The sequence below is a fragment of the Periplaneta americana genome, chromosome 16 (assembly GCF_040183065.1).
Source record: "Periplaneta americana isolate PAMFEO1 chromosome 16, P.americana_PAMFEO1_priV1, whole genome shotgun sequence".
NCBI lineage: Eukaryota > Metazoa > Arthropoda > Insecta > Blattodea > Blattidae > Periplaneta > Periplaneta americana.
The window spans coordinates 151,031,774-151,051,441 of record NC_091132.1 but is presented as its reverse complement, the minus strand read 5'-3'; the positions used below and the strand labels follow the sequence as shown (position 1 = coordinate 151,051,441).

General features: G+C 35.8%; 2 protein-coding genes across 3 annotated transcripts in view; both read right to left on the bottom strand.

The window, feature by feature from the left end:
* The window catches only part of LOC138691332 (zinc finger protein ZFP2-like), a 229,103-nt gene that overhangs the window by 52,461 nt on the left and 156,974 nt on the right, over positions 1-19,668 (bottom strand). The window lies entirely within an intron of this gene.
* LOC138691330 (uncharacterized) overlaps positions 15,509-19,668 on the bottom strand; it is a 32,092-nt gene continuing 27,932 nt past the window's right edge. The window contains exons 5-6 of one of the 2 annotated variants that reach the window (XR_011329842.1): positions 17,329-18,121; positions 15,509-17,222 (exon numbers count right to left, since the gene is read on the bottom strand). Coding sequence is in view for 1 of the 2 variants with exons in the window: in XM_069813211.1 (XP_069669312.1) it covers positions 17,878-18,121 (244 nt within the window). In the remaining variant the exon portion in view is untranslated. Of the gene's footprint in view, positions 18,122-19,668 lie in introns of both variants that reach the window. The other variant, XM_069813211.1, reaches the window with a different exon arrangement.

Sequence of the window (19,668 nt, the reverse complement as noted above, 5' to 3'; positions counted from 1 at the left end):
GGTTCTGCAGCTCTGCAGTTCTTATTATAGAGCCGCCCCTGGTTGCTAACCAACAGGATCGCTACTAACGCCTCATCACAGACTCTTTCCCCAGCAGACGATAAAATGTATTGTACTTTCGATATCATATTCTTTTGAAAAAATTAACACTTTCCTTCCACTATTGAAATATGAAATACATAAGGTTTATATATTATTTTCATAAAGCATATATTATAACTCACCTTCCTGGATCTTTCGGAAGAAGGATAACTCTGACCTCTTTTTCTTACAATATTTATAGTACCACAAACTTCTTCTTGTCCCATATTATTATTCAAATTATTGTATTTTAGCAATTTATAGTTATTACAACCGATAACGAACATTTCACAGTTTATACAACTTTTCACAACAAAGCAAAATACGGCACAGTCAATGCCTTTTCGATCTAGACCAGGCCGTAATGTATGTTCGGGTTTTCTATTTCCGTGTATGGAGCTCAGTGAAATATATTATAACTTTATTGCGTATCATTGCTAAGTTTTATTTAGTGTAATGTATCCATAAGTTCCGTTTACTTCTTGTTGCGTAATATGTTGCAGAAATAATTACGAAACTGTGTTATTTTAATGTGAAGAGAATTTTACGTGTTAACATAATCTGTTCGCATCAACATAGTTTAGAATGGAAGCTATTTTGAGGTTCAATAAAAACGAATTTATATTCTGGTTTTAATTTAGCACATCTACCTTAATTGTAGACAGAAAATTTACCATACCACTGCTATGAAATTATTTACGATTGTGTTACTTCGTCTTTTAGGTAGTAGATAAATACAATAATTCAGTACTCAATTGTAGTATTAAAATACAAATAGAATGTGACGGGTGTCATACATGACATTATGTTTAATTATAATGTATAATTGCGAATATAGGAATATAATTTAAATATAGTAAACCTAACCTGTAATTTCCATATGACATAATATACATATGTAATGGCAGGGCATTGGAGACCACTAAAATTAGACAGAAATGGGCAACTGGTACAGTAAACATAACCTATAATTTCAACATATCTAAATATTCATGCGGTGCAACTGAAAATTATTGAATCATGCATAAATGAATGTACAAGAACTTCGCAATATTTAATCGAAATAAAGGCAAATATTACATATACGAACAACGTAATTTTCACACCAAAAATATTACACCTTAACTCGCAAGGAATTATGTCTGAAGTGTCTCCTAATTATTGTTTTAAATTTTATTATTGCAATTACACTACATTTTAGAGAAATATATGTTACTCTTTATGCATTCCAATTAATTTATATGGTTGAAACGCCGCCCTTCGTGAACGGGTTAAGCGAGTGACATGGTCTGCCTTACGGCCTGTATTAGATCACGATGGCAGTGACACAGTCTATTGTTCCAATACTCACAGCGCTCCAAGCGGCTAGCAACTATCGCGAGAAATGCAAAAAATCACCCCAAGCTTCATGACTGTATACAGTAGAGTGTGGTATTAGTATAGTTTCTTTAATCCATCACAAAATATTTCAATATTCAGTAATTTCATCACTATACAATTTTGTTATTCTAGATTTAATTTGTAATTCAGTAAATATAAAATATTCTTTGTTTCTCTATGATAAATTATCTAGCTTTAATTATTCAGGTAATCTTTTCGTACTTTGATTTTATTGTAATTGTAAATGTAATACTAATTGTAATATTATTTGTAATTGTAATTGTAAATTTAATACTAACTTAATTGTAATTTTATTGTTGATATTGTAGTTGGAATCTCCTGGTAGAGGGGCAGAGAAGGCCTGACGGCCGTATCTCTACCAGGTTAAATAAATAAATACTACTACTACTAATACTATGTCATCTACGTATCTGTGCCAATATATGATGTTGTCTTTGTTTAGTATGTATGTCTGTTCTATGTGGTGTAAGAATATTTCTGCTAGTATGCTGGAAATGGGTGATCCCATGGGTAGGCCTTCGGTTTGTGTGTAATATTTGTTATAGTATGTGAAGTACAGATGCCTCAAACTAGCAAGCTGCCTCGTTCGCGCAGGCGCATAGAGCACATGTCCCCTACCACTGTCTGCCTACTGCTGTGTACTGTAGACTAAAACGGTACAGATCAGTTCTAATAAAAGTTGCGAAGGCTGCATTCTGTGTAAGAACATGTCTATATGTGGCTGTCGTTTGTGATAAAAGTATTGCTTCTATTATGACGAGTAGTACATTATCGGGCAAAGTTCTTCATAGTCAAACTCGCGAGGTAATTATATAATGTGATGGAATTCGTGAAAAAAAGAAAGGAAAGCCGGGACATTTCTCATGGTTGTTATGAAGGTGCGGCAAAGAGTGACAGCAGCAATAGGAGTTTCTAAGATGACGTTAACTAGAATTACTGCAAACAACACTACATTAAAAATGGATGAAGACATAGCACTGACAAGAAAAAAATTTAATGAAATCACGGAAGAATCTTGGAAGAAGTGTGAAAAATTCATGAAATATGAAGAGGAATATGTGAAGGAGATTCTTCTAACAGAAGAAGCTGTGGACAATTGCATTATTCATTTAGGGGAGGAGTCTGGAGAATAAGAAGAAGAAGAAGAAGAAGAAGAAAAAGGAGAAGGAGAAAAAGACGTAGGCAGCGATTCATATGGAGATTTATCGGGAGTAAAGGAAATCCCTTTGGAATGACTAATTAGAAACTCAATTGTCCCTTCCTTTAATTGTTTGTCCTTATTGTGCAGATAAATAAGTGATCTGTTTTCCTCCATTTACAGTGAAAAATTAAAATTTAATGACAACACTGTAATCTACACTTTGGGCACATGTAAATAGAAGAATAATGGAACATTTAGAATTTTAGATCAATCATATATTATACTAATGAATATACCTTTGCAAATAGAAAATAAATATTTAGCGCCAATAATATTAAACAAATTATTATGTATTAAAATACTGCTCGATATATTATAGGGAAAATGCACCTTGAATACATTGTCAAGAGGTCAACTTTTCAGATAATGTAACTATACATAGGTATCGGGGCGTAGGTGGGCCCCCTTTGTTCGTTGTACTACCTCCCCTCTCCAGGCAGCTTTCTATTGTCCGCGCAACTTATCTAGGCACCTGCGTCCCCTAGTGCTCTCTCGCTGCCCCCTAGCTATCTGCTGGCTACCTGACTGTCGCTGCAGCAGTTGTACGTACAGTTACAAAAACATCATTCGGTATTTAATTTCAGTGCATTCTATTAGATATGTTAGGTGAAAGTATATGGTTTCACAAAATAACAAACATAAATAAATTACATTTTTCTTCTTCTATGTGCAATACAGTATGATCATAACTCCAATTATTACAATATTCGTATCTGGCCGTGAGCTAATGATGGTAAGCGATACATAAAGCCTTTTAAGTAGAAGCACAGGTCTGTAGTTGTTGGGTTTCCAAGAAACTTCGCTTTCACACAGAGTCATTATTATCAACATTCTTCTTCTTTTTCCTCCTCCTCCTCTTCCCTTCTTCTTCTTCTTCTTCATCATCATCAATCAATCAATAATCATCATCATCATCATCATAATCATGTCATCACTACTGGTATCGTCTAGACGTATTATAAAATCCTTAAATTATTACGAAAAGCACTTAAAAAAGTAGAGAGATAGGTTTCGAAATAAATCCCGAAAAGACAAAGTATATGATTATGTCTCGTGACTAGAACATAGTACGAAATTGAAATATAAAAATAGGATATTTAACCGTTGAAGAGGTGAAAAAAATTCAAATACCGGTTTCTTGGAGCAACAGTAACAAATACAAATGACACTCGGGAGCAAATGAAACGCAGAATAAATAGGGGAAATGCCTGCTATTATTCGGTTGAGAAGCTTTTATCATCCAGTCAGCTCTCAAGAAAGCTTTTATCATCCAGTCAGCTCTCAAGAAAGCTAAAAGGCAGAATATATAAAACAGTTAGTATCGATTGTTCTGTATTGATGTGAAACTTGGACTCTTACTTTGAGAGAGGAACAGAGGTTAAGGGTGTTTGAGAATAAGGTGCTTAGGAAAATATTTGGTGTTAACAGGAGTGAAGTTACAGGAGAGTAGAGAAAGTTACACAACGCAGAACTGGACGCATTTTATTCTTCACCTGACATAATTAGGAACATTAAATCCAGACGTTTGAGATGGACAGGGCATGTAGCACGTAAGGGCGAATTAAAAAATGTATATAGAGTGTTAGTTGGGGAAGCCGAGACATAGATGGGAGGATAATACTAAAATGATTTAAAGGAGATGGGATATAATTACTGTAGAGACTGGATTAATCTTGCTCAGGATAGGGACCGATGGGGGCCTTATGTGAGGGCGGCAATGAACCTCCGGGTTTTTAAAAGTCGTAAGTAAGTAAGACATTTCTCTTTCGTCTCTTGATCTCAACCAACAACCACTGATCTTATTATCTCCCTCTCCTTACAGTGTACGCTAAATTAAAATTAAATTATGGTTTATTTAACGACGCTTGTAACTGCAGAGGTTATATCAGCGTCGGCGGTGTGCCGGAATTTTTTCCCGCAGGCGTTCTTTTACATGCCATTAAATCTACTAACATGAGCTTGTCGCATTTAAACAATTAAATGCCATCGACCTCGGCCGGAATCGAACCGGCAACTTCGAGCATAGAAGGAGCTTATAACCTTGCTGCATCTCGTATTACTACCGGCCTTTGCATAAATATGTCTTCACAGAACGCAAAATTACTGTACGTGCAGATCACACTAAGCAAGCAAATGTATTTTACCCGCTTCGTAGACCATCCTTCCCTCTCCTGCCCCGCCTACCTCTAGAAGAGACCACTCTATTCCCCGCGCTCCTCTCTTTTAGCTGCCCGGACAAGTTTCGCGGACAGTAGCTTGAGTTACCTGTAGTTTTGTTTTGTGATGATATCTGTGGTGTGGATGATTTCTTTAATGCGTTCTTGTGGTGTGTTGTTTTTGAGCATTTGTTTTAGTATCTGTAGTGCCTCTTTTATGGGTATGTTTGTATATAGGTTAGTTATGTCGAAAGTTGCTAATGTTGTATTGTGTGGGATATGTTTGTCTTTTATTTTATTTACTATGTCCATGCTGTTCTTTATTATTGTTTGTTTTTCGAATTTTATGCTGTTCCTTATAGTTTTGTCCATTTATGCCACATAGTTCGTGTGTTGGTGCATTTCGATGATTGACTAATTGTCTGATGGGTATGTTTTCTTTATGTATTTTCGGTAGTGCGTTTAGTTTAGGTGCTTCTGGTTTGATTGGTTTTAGTTGTTGTTTCATGTTGTTTGGAATTATTTGTTTGTTTTTGTTTATTATGTTTTTTACTATGTTGTGGTATTGTGTGGTGGTGTCGCTTTTGAGTTCTTTGATGTTGTTTTCCTTGAAATGTGTTTCTATTTTGTTGTGTAGGTTGACTCTACACTATACCACAGGAACACACCTCACAGGAAACATAACAAGTGGCGCCAAGACCAACAAAGACCAGTTCTAAAGATGACCCATAAATAGGTGGAAACATGTAAACAAGGTACATTGAAATTTAACACAGGAAAGTCTTACCATACATATTCCGAAGTAATAGATAATTGATTTAACCCTGAGAGGGCATTATTTCCTAAGTTCGAGCATTGCCAAGAAATTGGAAGATTAGTAGGCCTATACATGACGACATCTGCCCATATGGTAAAATAGGCTTAGTATCACACCTGGAAGGGCATTATTTTCTTGAGAGGAATAATGTAATCTAATAAGAACAGTTGGCATACAAAGCATACCAATATTTATTATACACGTAGAATGCAATACATATTGAACAATCCTAACCAATACTGATATAATCAATAATAAACTACAGATGTGAGTAAACAGTATATGAAGGAACTAATAAATAATGTTATACCAGTACCAGACAAGACAATGTCATGTAATGCTGAATGCAATGCTGAATCCAATGACGATAAAACATTAAAAACGCGTTGCAAATGCAATTATTTTACAACACCAATATAAACATTAAACATAAAAAAATAGCATAAACTGTAAAGGAGCGTATTTCGACATAATTGCCTAATGTAGGAAGAATGTGTTTGCAAAGAAAGAGTGAATATTGCACAATACTGCACAGGAAATGGTTTCATATGCATTAACATTAAGGGACAAGTTAACAGTGGCGAAGCAAAAGTGTCAAAACTGAATAGGATGATATAAATCTGCTATCCTTCTATCATTTTATACATTAGATATCATCTGATATCTTCTTCTGCCTCGAACTCTTCTCTCGTTCACCATTCCTTCCAGTGCATCCTTCACAAGGCAGTTTCTTTTCAGCCAGTGACCCAGCCAATGCCTTTTCCTCTTTATGATCAGTTTCAGCATCATTCTTTCTTCACTCACTCTTTCAAACACAGCTTCGTTTCTTATTCTGTCTGTCCATTTCATACGTCCCATCCTTCTCCATATCCACATTTCAAATGCTCCTAGTCGGTTCTCTTCACTTCGTCGTAATATCCATGTTTCTGCCCCATACAAAGCTACACTCCACACAAAGCACTTCACTAGTCTCTTCCTTAGTTCCTTCTTTAGAGGTCCGCAGAAGATACTCCTTTTCCTATTAAGAGCTTCCTTTGTCATTGCTATTCTCCTTTTGACTTCTTGGCAGGAGCACTATGAATATATATATATATATATATATATTTCATTCATAGCGTTCTGTCCAAGGGCAGGTCTTTCAATGCAAACCCATCATTCTCCAGTCATTCCTATTTTGTTTACCTCTTTGTCTCGTCATATGATATATATAATATATAATTTTTCAGAATGTAATAAATGGCATTTAACTGCTAATTCATACAATATTCCAATTGGATAGTCTATATTCGTATTTTACATTTCCTTTTAAAGTTTAAGAACGTCGTAAGGAATGTGTGCAGTACACAACACTTAGGAATGACCTTATGATCATAAATAAAGACTTGCCACTACATCCATAGAGCGAAATCTTGTTCTCCTTATCGGAATTATAATATACTTGTGCTGCGTATGTATATAGAGCAGATGTTTTCTGTACACTAGTACCAGCTATTGTAGCTGTTTTTAATACAACTCGCTTATCGCGATTACGACATAATCAGAACTACGGAGTCCAGCTCGCTACTAAACGCGGCCCTACACGAGGTACTTTACAACTGCACCCATATGTTGCAGTATCTGTACCGCAGGCCACAATACAAAACTATTCCTTTCTAAGCGAGGGGAGAGTTATGTACAGTAAAAAGGTAAAGGTATCCCCGTAACATGCTATGAAGGCACTTGGGGGGGGGCATGGAGGTAGAGCTCCATGCTTTCCATGACCTCGGCACTAGAATGAGGTGGTGTGGTCGGCACCACGCTCTGACCGCCTTTTATCCCCGGGAAAGACACGGTATTCAATTTTATAGGAGGCTGAGTGAACCTCGGGGCCGTTCTGAAAGTTTGGCAACGAGAAAAAATCCTGTCACCAACTAGGATCGAATCCCGCACCTTCCAGCCCGTATCCAGTTGCTCTACCAACTGAGCTACATGCAGAAATATTAGACTGATAAGTTAAATATTTATTTTAAAAGCAGTGTGCCGTAAAAAGTAGGGACTGCTAATATTAGATACTCAATATTAAAAACAAATATATATAAATATAATTTATAATGTCCAATAAATATAATGCGTCATGTAGAGTTCGTGTAAAATTAAATAATGAACGAGGTACGTAGACTGTGAAGTATGAGTAAAGTGATCAATGACTAATCAACCAACCATAACCTCGATCTTGTTGAGGCACGCCACTGCAAAGCTACGCAGAACTTTCAATTACGTCAGGCTCTACAGTATGCAATACTTTGTTGATTTACTGGAGTCTCCTGAGATAAGAGACGCAGTGAAGATGGGGAAGCACCTTCGATTGCCCACGTGCAGGTGTTATACTATGGTTTAACATAGGTACAGTACTGATGCACGAGGGTTTCATTTATCGTTTAGGCAAGGGTATTATAAGAAATCATTGATTTAGACGTCGAAACCCATGTCATGCCAAATATAAACTCAAAGAAAAACGAAAGAAAAAGATAGGCTTGTTCCTATGTCAGGCAATTATATGGAAATTCCCTCCTTTACAGTTTATGCTATTTCTTTATTTTTAATGTTTATATTGGTGTTGTAAAATAATTGCATACGAAACGCGTTTTTTATGTTTTACCGTCATTGCATTCATCATTACATGACATTGTCTTGCAATAAGGTACCGGTACTGGTATAACATTATTTATTAGTTCCTTCATATATTGTTTACTAACATCTGTAGTTTATTATTGTTTATACCACTACTGGTTAGGATTGTTCAATATGTATTACATTCTATGTGTACAATAATATTGGTATGCTTTAATTACTTGTTTCATGATTAATGTCTCACTTTTTCTGCGGATCACTTTCCCTTATAATAGGCCTATCCTTACCATCTCTGCCAACTGTTCTTATTAGATTACATTATTCTACATAGGGCAGACAGGCAGATCGTTTCAAATACGTTACAAAGAACACATCACAGCCATAACAAAATTACAAAACACCTCCACATATGCACAACACATCACAAATGCCAACCACACCCACAGAGACATCAACACAGACATGGAAATACTACACATCCAACCAAAAAGCCAGAAACTAAACACATTAGAACAATATGAAATATACAGACACACAAAAACACACCCCAACGAAATTCTCAACACACAACTCAACTTCAAAACACACACACTCTTTGACTCTACACCATACCACAGGAAGACACCCTCACAGGAAACAGAACAAGTGGTGCCAAGACCAACAACGACCATTTCTGAAGATGACCCATAAATAGGTCGAAACATGTAAACGATGCACGTTGAAATTTAACACAAGAAAGTTTTACCATACAGCCCATATTCTGAAACGACATAATTATAGTATTCACAGCTCATATTCAAATCTCTTCCTATTTCCTCCCATCCTTTGTTTCTCATGTTCAAGTCTCTGTAATTAGAGGACTTAAATTTATACAAAAATTCATTTTGCCTTACTTTTTCAATCATGCATTACTCCATAATGAAACTGCACGTGCTCTCCACTACCCACCGATGTCCGGTGCAACAGAAAATCTAAATGTGATGGCATGACTGCTATACTGGAAAGGATGTGGCGTCCGTGGCGTGGGAACAGTGTGATTCTAAGCAACGTAAATAAATGGAGAAAATGAATACCACACATTGAATGCAGAACATTACAGCACAGGAAATCACATTGTGCCGTGCCGTGTAAATAATGTGTTTCTACCTTTAGTATCAACTCTTTTTACTCATTTTGTAATTGTGGGTTAGTCGCCTTTGGCTCTGAGCCCTTCAATTAGAAATGATAGGAGACGAAGAACATTCAGAGGACAGGATAGAATTTGAAGAGCGGTATGATAGGACAAAAGCTACCTTTTTAACAATAATGGACAGCAGAAATAATGCTGCACAAGATAGTAGTCAGCCCACAGTTGAAGGGAAAATAAAGTTGCCAATCATCAGTCTGCCTAGTTTCAATGGAGACTATAGCACTTGGCTCAACTTTAGGGATACATTTAGCAGTCTAATAGTAAACAAAATAGTGATTTAGCAGAAGCTCAAAAAATGCATTATTTATTATCTGCAATAAAGGGAGAACCACATAAACTAATACAAAACCTGACAATATGTGATGCAAATTTTAGAATTGCTTGGGACATGGTTTATCAGAGATATAATGATGAAAAACTTACTGCGTCGAAACATGCGATGGAAATCTTGTCACTTCCAACAGTAAGCAAAGAGTCACATGGAGATTTACGGTCATTAGTGAGTCAAGTAAAGTGCAATATGAATGCGTTAGAAGTATTATCTTTAGAGGTTCCATTACATGAAATACTATTGTTACAATGGATAGTGGAAAAAATAGACACTCAGAGTAAGCACGAATGGGAATTAAGCTGCGCGTATCGAAACATGTCAACACTCAAGGAGTTATTGGATTTTCTTGAACATAAATCTCAGACATTAGAATCCACAAAGGGCACGACTCCTATACCTGAATATAGAGTAAAGTTTGATAGAGGAAAGCAAGCGAGTAAAGTAATGATAATGACGCAACCTACATGTTATTATTGTAACCAGTCGCATTCGCTGTACAATTGCCAAGCTTTCTCAAGCAGCAGTATGCAGGAGAGAAAGAACTGCGTCCTTAAGTACAGACTCTTGTTGGAACTGTTTGCGAAGCACCATACACTCCTACATCCAAACCAGACACCAGAGATACAACAGAAGGTTCCACGACTACACAACAAACATGTCACAGCATCAAGAATGAAGTCATGTATTGTTGTCGACAGCCATAGTAATGGTAAAGAATGCGCAAGGAGACTTAAAACAATGTAGATATGTTCTTGATAGTGGTTCCCAATGAAATTTTATGACTGAAGAAGTAGCACAGAGACTGAGATTACGCAAGATGGTGGAAAGAATTCCTATATAAGGCAGTGGCGTGCAGTCAACCCCAGCAACCCTAGCACTGCTGGGGTAAGTAATTTCTATACACCGTTGTTTTACTATACTATATTCATTGTTGCATAAATCTAGTTTGAATTTCCCACGCGCGAATCCACTATGATGTGCTGTCAGATGAGAGCTCGCCAGACCCAGCAATACTGAATTTGCTGAGTTAGCGCATGCGCTCTCTATATTTCGGGTGTATTTGCGGGAAAGAGAGTGAGAGGGGGTTAGTCGTGTATAATGTAAGAAATCCTGCAAGCTGGCGTTAGGTGACGTCAGAATTCTTAGCCAGTGAGAGCTCACTGTTCTTAGCGCGTGGAGCAACGAGCTAGAGTTTCTCTAGCTCGTTGGCGTGGAGCCATAGAGGTATAAATGGTGAATTGATCAGATCAGGATAGCCAATAGTGTAGCCGGAAGGTTTTAAAAATACTGATGATAATATTATTGAACATATTTTACTCGTATCAAGTTGGAAGTTACCTTTTAGCTGGAATGTAAACTTGTTAATAAACAGTAGGCCTACATAGTTAATTAATTTAATATGTTTTATAATGTAGTTATTTCTGGACTGACTTTTATTGCATTCAGTTTGTTAACTTGGTAAGCGTGGCCAACTACAATTTGAATTGTGTTTACGCTTAGAATTTACACATGTCGCGAAGTAGTTAAAGGTAGTTAATGCAGTTCGCTTTGTGGCATTGTCATTGAAATATTCTAGTTGTTATATTAATTTTATTAAGAACATTTGTAATTTATATGAAAAATGAGTATATTGGAGTGCATAATAGAGAAGCTACATGAGCGACCGTTTTCAACGAGGCCTTTTCAAGAAAAGAAGAGCATTATACAGGAAGGTAGGCCAACCCCTGAGTTGCCAGATTTGGTACATAAATCTAAAAATTGTACCAGACATTTTACAGTTTCTTCTTATGAGAAATATTTATGGCTAGCTGGAAGCAGAAAATATAACTCTCTATTTTGTTGGAATTGTCTGTTATTTGGCCAAGATAGAAATACCAGCTGGACAAAATCAGGTTACATTAACTTAGGGAGCTTCACAAAAGCAGCAGTTTCTCATGAGCAATCTGTTGGGCACATTAAAGCATCCTATTTAATTGCCTCTTTTGGAAGAGTTCGGGTTGACATGCAACTAAGTGACCAGCTTAAAAATGAAATAACCTTTCATAATAAGAAAGTTGAGCAAAACAGGGAACTCCTTAAGGGAACCAGGTAGTGATTAGGGTTCAAAAATCCGATTTTTTATTGGTGTTTTAAAAAAAGTACAAAACTTGCTCTTCAAAACAATATAAATATTGTAGGGGGGGGCTAGTTCTGCAGATAAGCCCTTTAAATAGCCTCTTGAAATTTGACGGTGCATGTAATTCATACATCCTTTTTTTTTTAAATGCAGTTTTCCATAAGTGGACATTTTTCAAACTTAAGTGCATTTTTCTCTGAAACTACCTAATCAATTTACATAACATTTTTATAATGTTTTTTGCAGCCTGTGTTCTACTTAGTAGACCTTCGAGTTTAAGAATACCACACACATAACACGAGGAAAAAAATATATGCATTGAAAAAAAATTGCAAAAAAAAAAAAGGTTAAACAAAGTTCAATATTTTTCTATTTCACTAGGGGTGAAATATTGAATCAAATTTTGCTTTAGAATTTACAGTATACATTACTAGATAATTAAAAAAATTACAAGGTATATGAGTGAAAATTGTAGCAAGTAGTGTGCACCTGAAGAATGAGGTACACTTAGCAAAGTGGGAAAACAGGTTATCAGTTAGGGCCTTTCTTTTGCACTTGGATACGAAACTAATTAGTTGTCTCTTATATCACTGAATTCAGAATGATTGATTGTATAGGCATGAAAATTGTTATTTTAATCTGAGCACTAAAAGCCTAGAAATATTGAACTAAACTTTTGTACTGAAATTTTATAATCGCACAAGCATCACTACCCAGTTCCCTTAAGAGATTTATTCATGCTGTGTGTTTTCTAAGCAAGCAAGAACTTGCATTCAGAGGCCATGATGAATCCAGTACTTCCATTAATAGGGGTAACTATGTTGAACTTCTGAAATATACTGCAGAATACGATCCCCTCTTGAAAGCACACTTAGAAACCTCTACAGTATTTAAAGGTGTGTCTAATAGAATACAAAATGATCTAATAGAAGCAGTAGCCAAATCTTTATTAGAAGAAATAAAATTAGCCAATTATGTTGCAGTTTTAGTTGACGAAACAACAGATGTCTCTAATACTGCACAATTTTCCATTGTACTCCGATACGTACATAATGGCCAAACAAAAGAAAGGTTTATTGGCTTTCAAGATGTAAGTGAAAATCGCACAGCTCCAGAGATTGCTGAGCTAATAAGACAATACTTGACGGAATTTGACAGCAATGATAAACTAATCGCACAGTCTTATGATGGAGCGGCCTCAATGACAGGTCGTATAAACGGGGTACAAGCACTTATTAAACAGACACATTCACAGGCGTTATTTGTACATTGTTATGCGCACTGTCTATATTTGGTACTATCAAACACAGTCAATAACATAAAAGAATGCAAAATTTTTTTTAGTACTCTGAGTGGCATTGCTGCCTTCTTCTCCCGGTCACCCAAGAGAACCAAGTTCCTAGATGCGTATCTACAGAGGAGGCTACCTAGTGTTGCACCAACTCGATGGAATTATACAAAGAGATTGGTAAATACAGTCTATGTCCATAGAAATGACTTATATAAGGTGTTTGATGCAATGCTAAACAATTCAAGTGAAATTGAGAAAGATATTTTGGCACCTGTAAAGGGTTACCTTCTAAATTTGAGAGACTTCACTTTCTGTTTTCTGCTGAGAACTTTTGACAAAATATTTGCATTTACTAATGTTCTATATAGCATTCTTCAAAGCAAATCTTTTGACATTGCCTTCTGTAGGAAGAAAGTAGATGAAACTCGCAGAAACATATCAGCCATGAGAAATGAATTTGAAACTGTTTTTGCAGAAACAGCAGATGAAGTCGGAGAACCATGCAAAAGAAATGTGAATTACAAACAAATATATTATGAAATATTTGACAATGTTGACAGCCATCTAGAAAGTCGATTCCAAGACTATGGTTGCTTAGGATTTTTAGGACTAATATCAAGTGAGAATAGAAAATATGACATTTATCAAAAGCAGTTCCCACAGATTGAATTCTCTAACTTACTTAGTGCCTATGGTAACCATTTTGAGGAAGTCAGGTTGCGAAATGAGCTAACTGTGTTCTATGCTGCTGATGATTTTAAAGAAAAAAACTCATTTGAGTTATTACATATAATGTCAGACAAATCCATTTCGACATGTTTTCCACAGCTTTCAAAGTTAATTTCACTAATATGTACAATACCAGTATCTACAGCTTCAGTCGAGAGGTCTTTCTCAGCATTAAAACGAATTAAAACATATTCAAGAAACAAGACTGGCGAAAAAAGACTATCAAATCTGGCGTTACTGTCAATTGAAGCAGATCTTCTTGAAGAAATCAGGCGAAAGGACACATTTTTCGAAAGGACTGTAGGTTTCTTTGCTGTGCAGGACAGGAGAATGGAGTTCACCATTAAGTAACAAAACAGCACTTTCATTCCTGGCGTACGGTTATCCCATAACATACCTGCATTATGTAAGTATTTTAAATATTTATATTAATATATTTAAGATGATTAATATTGCACTTATTCATTATTATGTCAAACAAATTTATATATATTTTTTTTAATTTGCTGGGGTATCGATGAATGTCACCGCACGCCACTGATATAAGGAATAAATGGAACACCATTAAGAACCTTATGAAGGCGTCTGCAAGTGTCATGGAAATGTGCTGTTGCAGCAAGATGCCACCAAACAATAAAGCACATTAAATCTACAGTCCTCGTGTGTTTTAACAATCAATCGAGCTACCAAGGCCCAAACAATGGATTATATGCCATCACGAAGCAATGGTTTCATCGAATGTCTCATGATTTTGTAAACATCACAGTTTCTTTGTATTATGATAATGCTTGTAATGTAATGAAAAAAGATGAAGACAACAAGGTTCTCCTCGGAAAGAATTCGTATGTCACTCACAGAATACAAACAAATTATTCATTCCATTTAAATCTGAATTAACAATCTCGAGAGAATAAGGTACTGTACCTTAATAGTTTCCTTTAATACACGAAATTGTACACTTAACAGATTTGACAAATCGTTAATAAAATTGGTGTGTAATGAAGATGTATGAAATATGTTACTATTGTTCTTATGAGTTTACCTAACTGCTAAGAGATTTTTTGATCAAGATGTCCAAAAATACCTTGTTTTACATCTTTCTTTCTTAAGCAATGACCGTATTTTGCAGAAAACGAAAATCGCAAGCTCGAGTGCAACTGTTAGGTACCAATAGATCTTGCAGCTGGAAAGAAAGGGACTTCTGAGTTTTATCTAGAGGATGAAAATAAACCTTTTTACAAACTCATCATACGATATTATTTCCAACATAAGACATTTGACAGAATAATGGTTCAGTCATAAAAAGTTTACTACAAGTAATTAATGACTTTTATTATTTTAGGTAATATTTATTCTTCATTGAACATTATAGGATTAATTTTGTACGTAATAGTTAAAAGGAAATAATGTTTCCATATTCATATTGATTCATTTTGTTCCACTCATTATACTTAGTACCTATACTATAGTTCACAAAGCCTGTTATATTTCGCAGACTTGTAGCGCAAAACCTCATTTCACTTTGATATTTCATCACATTTTTCATAGTCGTGAATGAGAACACATAAGAAATAACATGAAAAAAGTAAAATTATGGTTACTTTAATACAATTTTTACAACTACATTGTATCATTACAAAAGTCCTTCTTGATTTACAATAAACTAAGAACAGAAAACACAATGCATGTCAAAAACGATATGTAAAGTCGATACTACCTATTCTGATGTTACTTGTCCATAATTCACCAATGGTGTTCTTTCACGAGTACAAGCCATTTAACATAAACAAAGGTTGGCTAATCAACTACAAAATTTGACAGAAAATATTTAAAAATTCAAATCACGTGGTAGTCTGGTCAGACACACGTAGAATAATATTGAAAGTGATTCTACTGAATTTCTGAATTAGTTAGATACTTACTTACTTACAAATGGCTTTTAAGGAACCCGAAGGTTCACTGCCGCCCTCACATAAGCCCGCCAGCGGTCCCTATCCTGTGCAAGATTAATCCAGTCTCTATCATCATACCCCACCTCCCTCAAATCCATTTTAATATTATCCTCCCATCTACGTCTCGGCCTCCCTAAAGGTCTTTTTCCCTCCGGTCTCCCAACTAACACTCTATATGCATTTCTGGATTCGCCCATACTTGCTACATGCCCTGCCCATCTCAAACGTCTAGATTTAATGTTCCTAATTATGTCAGGTGAACAATACAATGCGTGCAGTTCTGTGTTGTGTAACTTTCTCCATTCTCCTGTAACTTCATCCCGCTTAGCCTCAAATATTTTCCTAAGCACTTATTCTCAAACACCCTTAACCTATGTTCCTCTCTCAGAGTGAGAGTCCAAGTTTCACAGCCATACAGAAGAACCGGTAATATAACTGTTTTATAAATTCTAACTTTCAGGAATTAGTTAGATATGATCAAGAAATCATGTTACAGCCGCTATGCCACAAACATACGATGAGAAAATAGTTTCATGATGGCAACAGACTGGATCAACTTCCACGTATGAAGCAACTTAATCGTTAGTTGAGAATGCGCAACTTCAATGTACGTATTTTAACTATAAGCGTTCTGGTTTTTGTTTCCGTTCCAGGTTTATAGTCAACCAGGCCCATAAGCTTTCTACTCTGTGCTAGGGTACATGAAGTTTTAGGTTACAAGAGTGAGAGAAACACATCCCAAATTCATCGCATTACCATATTTTCGCCAGTATTTTTGAAAACATACCTTAAGTAGTGTTTAAAAAGAAACTCGTATGACAGATATCAGAATTGGAAGTCTTCACGACCGCGAGAACATTTAGCACAAAAACCGCATCAGAAAGGTTTGTTGCTCATATCCTGCAGTACACGAGTACTTAAGTTATACCCACCAGCGAAACAGATTTAGAAAGTGTCTCGGCTATGTGCAAGAGATCATGGTTTTTCAGACTATTCGGCTCTTAGTCACTCAACACGAACACGGCAATAGAAACGTTTCATTGAATGTTAGGCGCATTTGAAATGTTTCTCGCCTGTGTGCCGGCGTTTATGTCTTCTCAGGTTACTCTAATCGGAGAAACACCACACACATTACACTTGAAAGGCTTCTCGCCTGTGTCTGCGTTCATGCTTTTTTAGGCCACCCGACACCGAGAAACACTTACCACAAACATTACACTTGAAAGGCTTCTCGCCTGTGTGTCGACATTCATGTTTTTTTTAAGCCATTCGACACAGAGAAACACCACCAGCATCACACTTTACAACTTTCTCGCCTGTGTGCCCCCGTTCATGATTTCTCAGGCTCCTGGAATCCGAGAAACACTTACCACAAACACTACGTTTGAAAGAAATGTCATCAGTGTGCAAGAGTTTATGTTTTCTCAGGCTACTGGAATACATGAAACACTTACCACAAATATCACATTTGAAAGAAATGTCAGAGTGCAAGAATTTATGGTTTCTCACGCTACTGGAAGACGAAAAACATCACAATCAACACATTTGTAAGGTTTCTCGCCTGTGTGCACGCGTTTATGAATCCTTAGTTTACTCGATTTGGAGAAACTCTTATAACAAATATCACATTTGAAAGGCTTCTCGCCTGCATGCACGCAATCATATCTTCCTAGGCTTCTCGAATATGAGAAACACCACAAACTTCACACGTTAATGGTTTCCCATCCGTGTGCTGACGTTTATGTTTTCTTAGGCTGCACGACTCCCAGAAACACTTCCCACAAACATCACACTTGAAAGACTTCTCGCCGGTATGGATATGTTTATGGTTAATCAAGGTACTGGAACGGGAGAAACACCTGCCACAAACATCACATTTTTAAAAGGTTTCTCACCTGTGTGCAGTAGTTCATGACTTTTTAGGCTAGACGACTGAGAGAAACACTTACTACAAACTTTGCATTTGAATTGTTTTTCGTCTGTATGCAGACGTTCATGAGTTTTTAAGTCACTTGTGTTTGAAAAACACCATAAATATCGCATATTAAAGATTTCTTATTCAGTTTTGCCGAATTCGAGAAACATACTTTAGGGAATTCGAATTCCAATTGCTTTTCATCGTCACGAGACCGCAAAGGTTTTCTCGAGGAACCTGAATTCTTGGAAATCTCACACACAGTCTCGTTCTCTTCAAGTGCAAGACAGTCGAAATCTGATGACACAATCTCGTCATTGGTAGCTGCAATCCTGAAGTAAATATACAATCAATCTATTATATAGTCACAACAAATATACATTCAATTATTGAATTCAAATCAAAACAAATCCATTTCAGCAGGAGCTACATTAGCATTGGAGATTCATTCTTGTAAATAATTTATGAGTAAAGTTGAAAGAATCAAAATTCTAAACAATTTGGACTTCACCTGCATAACAAATTTCATAAGGATTACAAAACGTTAGTCAACTCTTCGGTAACACTTATTTTTAACAAACATTTCTGTCCAAAGTCACCTGCTTTTGCTTTACTTTTTCTTTACGACACAAGAGTGCTATTTTCTGCGATTGTTTTGAAATTCGGTATTTGCAAATGTACTATAAATTTTTCTATCCCTTATTGTTATGATATACAAATTGTTTATGCTTTGTTAAGTTTGTCACTATAAAATTTGGTAGTGAAACATTTCTGATTCCATTTCGTAGTAAGTATTATCGACAGTAATCTCAGAAGAAATTTTGATTTATGTAGAGGAAATTAAAACTCGAGTGGGATTTAATTGACAATTACACGACTAGGAGAGGTTATATAAAGATTGGAAGAAATAAAGTACTCTAATACAATAAGATATTAATTGACTTATTAAGATTCTATCTCACTAATGTTAGCTTCACCAAAACGTTTGAACAGTCGCCATTTTGAGTTGACTATCTACGCGGTAAATAAATGACGATCGCAAAGCATGTTTCATAGCACCGTAAAGAAATTGGAGTTTGAAATGTTGGCAAACAAAGAAACAAATGGTAGGGAGATGATAAAAACAGAAAAAAGTGTATAAATATTAGAAGAAATAAAGTACTCTAATAAAATTAAATAGGTATTTTTAGTGGTGTTTAAAAAAAGGGCGCGTGAGCTACTATAAAAATAGTATTATTAATTGACTAAGTAAAATTATATTACACTAATGGCAGTTTCACGACAACGTTTGAACAGAGCTGCCATTTTCAATTGATTTTCTATGCGGTAAACGATCGCAAAGCATGTTTTATAGTACCGTAAACAATCTGCAATTTGAAATGTTGGCAAACAAAGAAACGAACGCTAGGGAACTGATAAAAAGAAACAAATGCTAGGAAATTGTTAAAATTTTCGCGATAATCAGACATGATTGGTTGAAACACGTCCTTTCCTACCGTTTTATTCGTCAAAAGTATTATGACGTAGTAAAAGTGTAATAGTCAAGGGAAAATTTTTATTTGTATTATTTCTAATTTGGTATTTGTTGTTCTGCGAACGCCAAACCAGTAATAATGCTTTCAAAGCTCTGCAACAATGTAATTTACAATTATAAAAGAATACAGGCCTACTAATTTTTTCCTCTGCTTTAAAGATAGTACAGTCGTACTAAACTACATTAAAGCATTCAGTGACTCAATTGAGAGAAGCAATTTGAGATGCCTGTAGGAAATTTAGGACTTGCATACCGTCCTATTGAATGCATTGTGGTTGACGAGCAGCTTTTACCTCTATGTGGATGTTGTTCCTTCAATATATTTATCAAAAATAAATCCAGGAA